Raw genomic sequence first — 3,054 nt, 5'->3', positions numbered from 1 at the left:
GAGGGACCCCGCCGGCGGGGCAGCGCGCGAGGGACGCGGCGAGGCAGCCCGCCCGGACGGCCGCAGACGGCAAGGCGCGCAGGCCCCTGCCGAGGAGCGGATCGCAGCGCCGGGCAGCCCGCCCCGATGCCTCCCGGCCGCGGCCAGGGAAAGCCCGCGCCGCTCGCCTGCCGCCGCCGCTGCCGCCCCCCGCCCGCCCCTCGCGCGCGCTGCTGCCGCCGCCGCCGCCCCTGGCCGGCCCCGGCCCCGGCCCGCGCCCGGCCCTGAGGCTGCCCCGCCGCCCCGTCCAGCTGGTGGTGTTGCGCGCGCCCCCGGCCCGCAGCGCCTCTATGAGTGCGGCGTTCCAGCCCTCGCTCATGATGATGCCGCGCCCTCTGGGAAGCAGCACCGCCTTCAGCATCGACTCGCTCATCGGCAGCCCGCCCCAGCCCAGCCCGGGCCACTTCGTCTACACGGGCTACCCGATGTTCATGCCCTACCGGCCGGTGGTGCTGCCGCCGCCGCCGCCGCCCCCGCCGCCGCCGCCCGCCTTGCCCCAGGGGCCGCCGCTGCCGCCCTCGCACCCGCACCACCACCACCACCAGATCCCCAGCCTGCCCAGCAGCTTCTGCTCCAGCCTGGCGCAGGGCATGGCGCTCACCTCCACCCTCATGGCCACCCTGCCCGGCACCTTCGCGGCCTCGGCGCAGCACCAGGAGGCGGCCCGGAAGTTTGCCCCGCAGCCGCTCCCGGGCGGCTTCGACAAGGCGGACAGCATCCAGCCGGAGGCCGAAGACGGCAAGGCGTTCCTGGCCAAGGAGGGCTCGCTGCTGGCCTTCTCGGCTTCCGACGCGGCGCAGGCCACCCTCGGTGAGTACACAGCCGGACGAACCCCCCTCTCCGGCGAAGGGAGCAGGCCGCCGGCCCGCCTGGCCCCGGAGCTAGCCTGGCTGAGGAAGCCAAGGGCCGGCGGGGGGGCGGGGGGCATTCTTGGCGCCGGACCATGGTGGGCTTACAGAGGAGGGGGGATTCCAGCCACAAAAACTCCCGGACAGGAAAGGGGCTCGCGTTTGTGGGAAGCCCTTCTAACGCACCTTTCCATATCCGCGCCCGAGGCGGCTCGTGTTCGCAGGAGCAACACGCCGAAGCTTCGGCAAGGCCCGCTACAGGAGCGAGGAAACGGGGGGGGGCTCCCTTCTGGTCCCTTTCCTCGGTTGGTTGAAATACTTTGGATGCGACTGGGAACGGTTCTGGCGTTGAAGGTTTCTCAAGGGGGGGGGGGGGGGACACAGACAAACAAACATTCCGGCAAGATGGTTGTCAAAATTTGGCACCTCTTGCGTAAACGGCTGTTCACCCAAGAGTTGGCCGAGTTGCTCGGCGGGGCGGCGAGGTGGGGGCGGAGAATATGTTAAGCAGAAGATCAGGGGGCGGAGGCGTCGCCCCTCCTAATCGTCTCATTGCTTGTAATTAGAAGGGGCTTGTGAAGAGGCTTGGGTCGTTCACAAGGAGCGGCTTGCCCTAACCTCTCCAAAGCGGGTGGGTCTGACACCCTTTGCCAGGGCCAGTTGCCCTATGGAGGCCCACGCTTTAAAAAGCGGCGGCGGCGGCCGTGGCCGTTCTTGGGCTGGGAAACGCTGCAGCACCCGGGCGGATCTGCAGGCCCCGCTTGCCTCCCGTCTTGCGTGCTGTCAGTTTGGCAGTCGGAGGGCCCAAACAAGCTTCAGACTCTCCTGGCACATTACAGGTGACTCTCGCGAAAACAGCGAAGGGTCTTGTGGCTCCGTAAAGACGCAACAAAGTTATGCGCTTTGGTGGAACAGAAAGGCCTTCTTGGCCTTCAAAGGTCCGAGGCCGTGAGCTCTGCCACGAAAGGTTACGGCCACCTATTAACGCCCTTGGTCTTTAGGCTGCCACAAGACGATCCCCGAAATCCGCTGAAGGATCCGGGTGTTGCATTACTCCGAAGCAACAGCACTCCCCCCGTCCCCACACACACGCGCAAACACACCTGACGCGTCCTTCGTTCTGCTGGCCTGCAAGTCCCCATCCGAGACCCCCAGGCGAGCGCTTCCCCGAGCCCCTCCGGTCCCGGCCTCGGAAGAGAGCTCGGAGGAGGCGGAGACGCGGGCGCGGCGCTGCGGCCGGCGGAGGCCACTAACGCCAGGCGCTCTCTTTGCCTTTCCCGCAGGGGCCGTCCGAGGAGCGCCGGGGAAGGAGGACGCCAAGGCGGAGGACGAGGCCAAGGGCAAAGAGGAGAGCTTCTCCATGGACAGCGACCTCGACTACAGCTCCGACGACAACCTGCCCGGCGGCCAGGCGGCGCACAAGGAGGACGACTCGAGCAACGGCCTGGAGGAGGGCGGCCCGAGCGCGGCCAACCCCAGCAGCACCACCGCCACGGGCAAGAACCGGCGGCGGCGGACGGCCTTCACCAGCGAGCAGCTGCTGGAGCTCGAGAAGGAGTTCCACTGCAAGAAGTACCTGTCGCTCACCGAGCGCTCCCAGATCGCGCACGCCCTCAAGCTCAGCGAAGTGCAGGTCAAGATCTGGTTCCAGAACCGGCGGGCCAAGTGGAAACGCGTGAAAGCGGGCAACGCCAACTCCAAGACCGGCGAGCCCTCCCGGAACCCCAAGATCGTGGTGCCGATCCCCGTCCACGTCAGCCGGTTCGCCATCAGGAGTCAGCATCAGCAGCTGGAGCAGGCCAGGCCCTGACGGGGGGAGGGGGCGAATCCCGGCCCCCCGCCCCGGGCCGCCTTGGGCCCCCCGAGGAAGGGCTGCCCCCCACCCGGCCCAACGCAGGGCTCCGTCCCCCGGGCGCTCACGCGGTGACGCTGGACTTCCCCGGGAGCAGAGCGAAGCCAGGCGGCGGTCACAAACTATCAGCCCGGAAACGCGCGTCGTGTTTCAGAGCGGGAGTCGCCAGAGCCTGGAAGAGACGCTTTCCATATTTATTAGACTGTCCGAACTTTGTATATAACGCGCTGGATCTCAGCTGCAGTGTTTTGACTGTGACAGGACCAAACGAGCGGCGACGCGAAGTCTGACATTCCAGAAGTACATCTACTAGTC

The 3,054-nt window shown here is 67.8% G+C and overlaps 1 protein-coding gene across 1 annotated transcript; it reads left to right on the top strand.

The window, feature by feature from the left end:
- Positions 1–329: 329 nt before the first annotated feature.
- Positions 330–2,697, top strand: GBX2 (gastrulation brain homeobox 2). The gene is made up of 2 exons (XM_063118535.1): positions 330–849; positions 2,171–2,697. The coding sequence occupies exons 1-2, from the start codon at positions 330–332 to the stop codon at positions 2,695–2,697; spliced, it is 1,047 nt and encodes a 348-aa protein (XP_062974605.1).
- The last annotated feature ends 357 nt before the right edge of the window (positions 2,698–3,054 follow it).

This window comes from Elgaria multicarinata, chromosome 2, assembly GCF_023053635.1.
Source record: "Elgaria multicarinata webbii isolate HBS135686 ecotype San Diego chromosome 2, rElgMul1.1.pri, whole genome shotgun sequence".
In the NCBI taxonomy this organism is placed as follows: Eukaryota; Metazoa; Chordata; class Lepidosauria; order Squamata; family Anguidae; genus Elgaria; species Elgaria multicarinata.
This window is presented reverse-complemented; position numbering and strand designations above follow the sequence as displayed.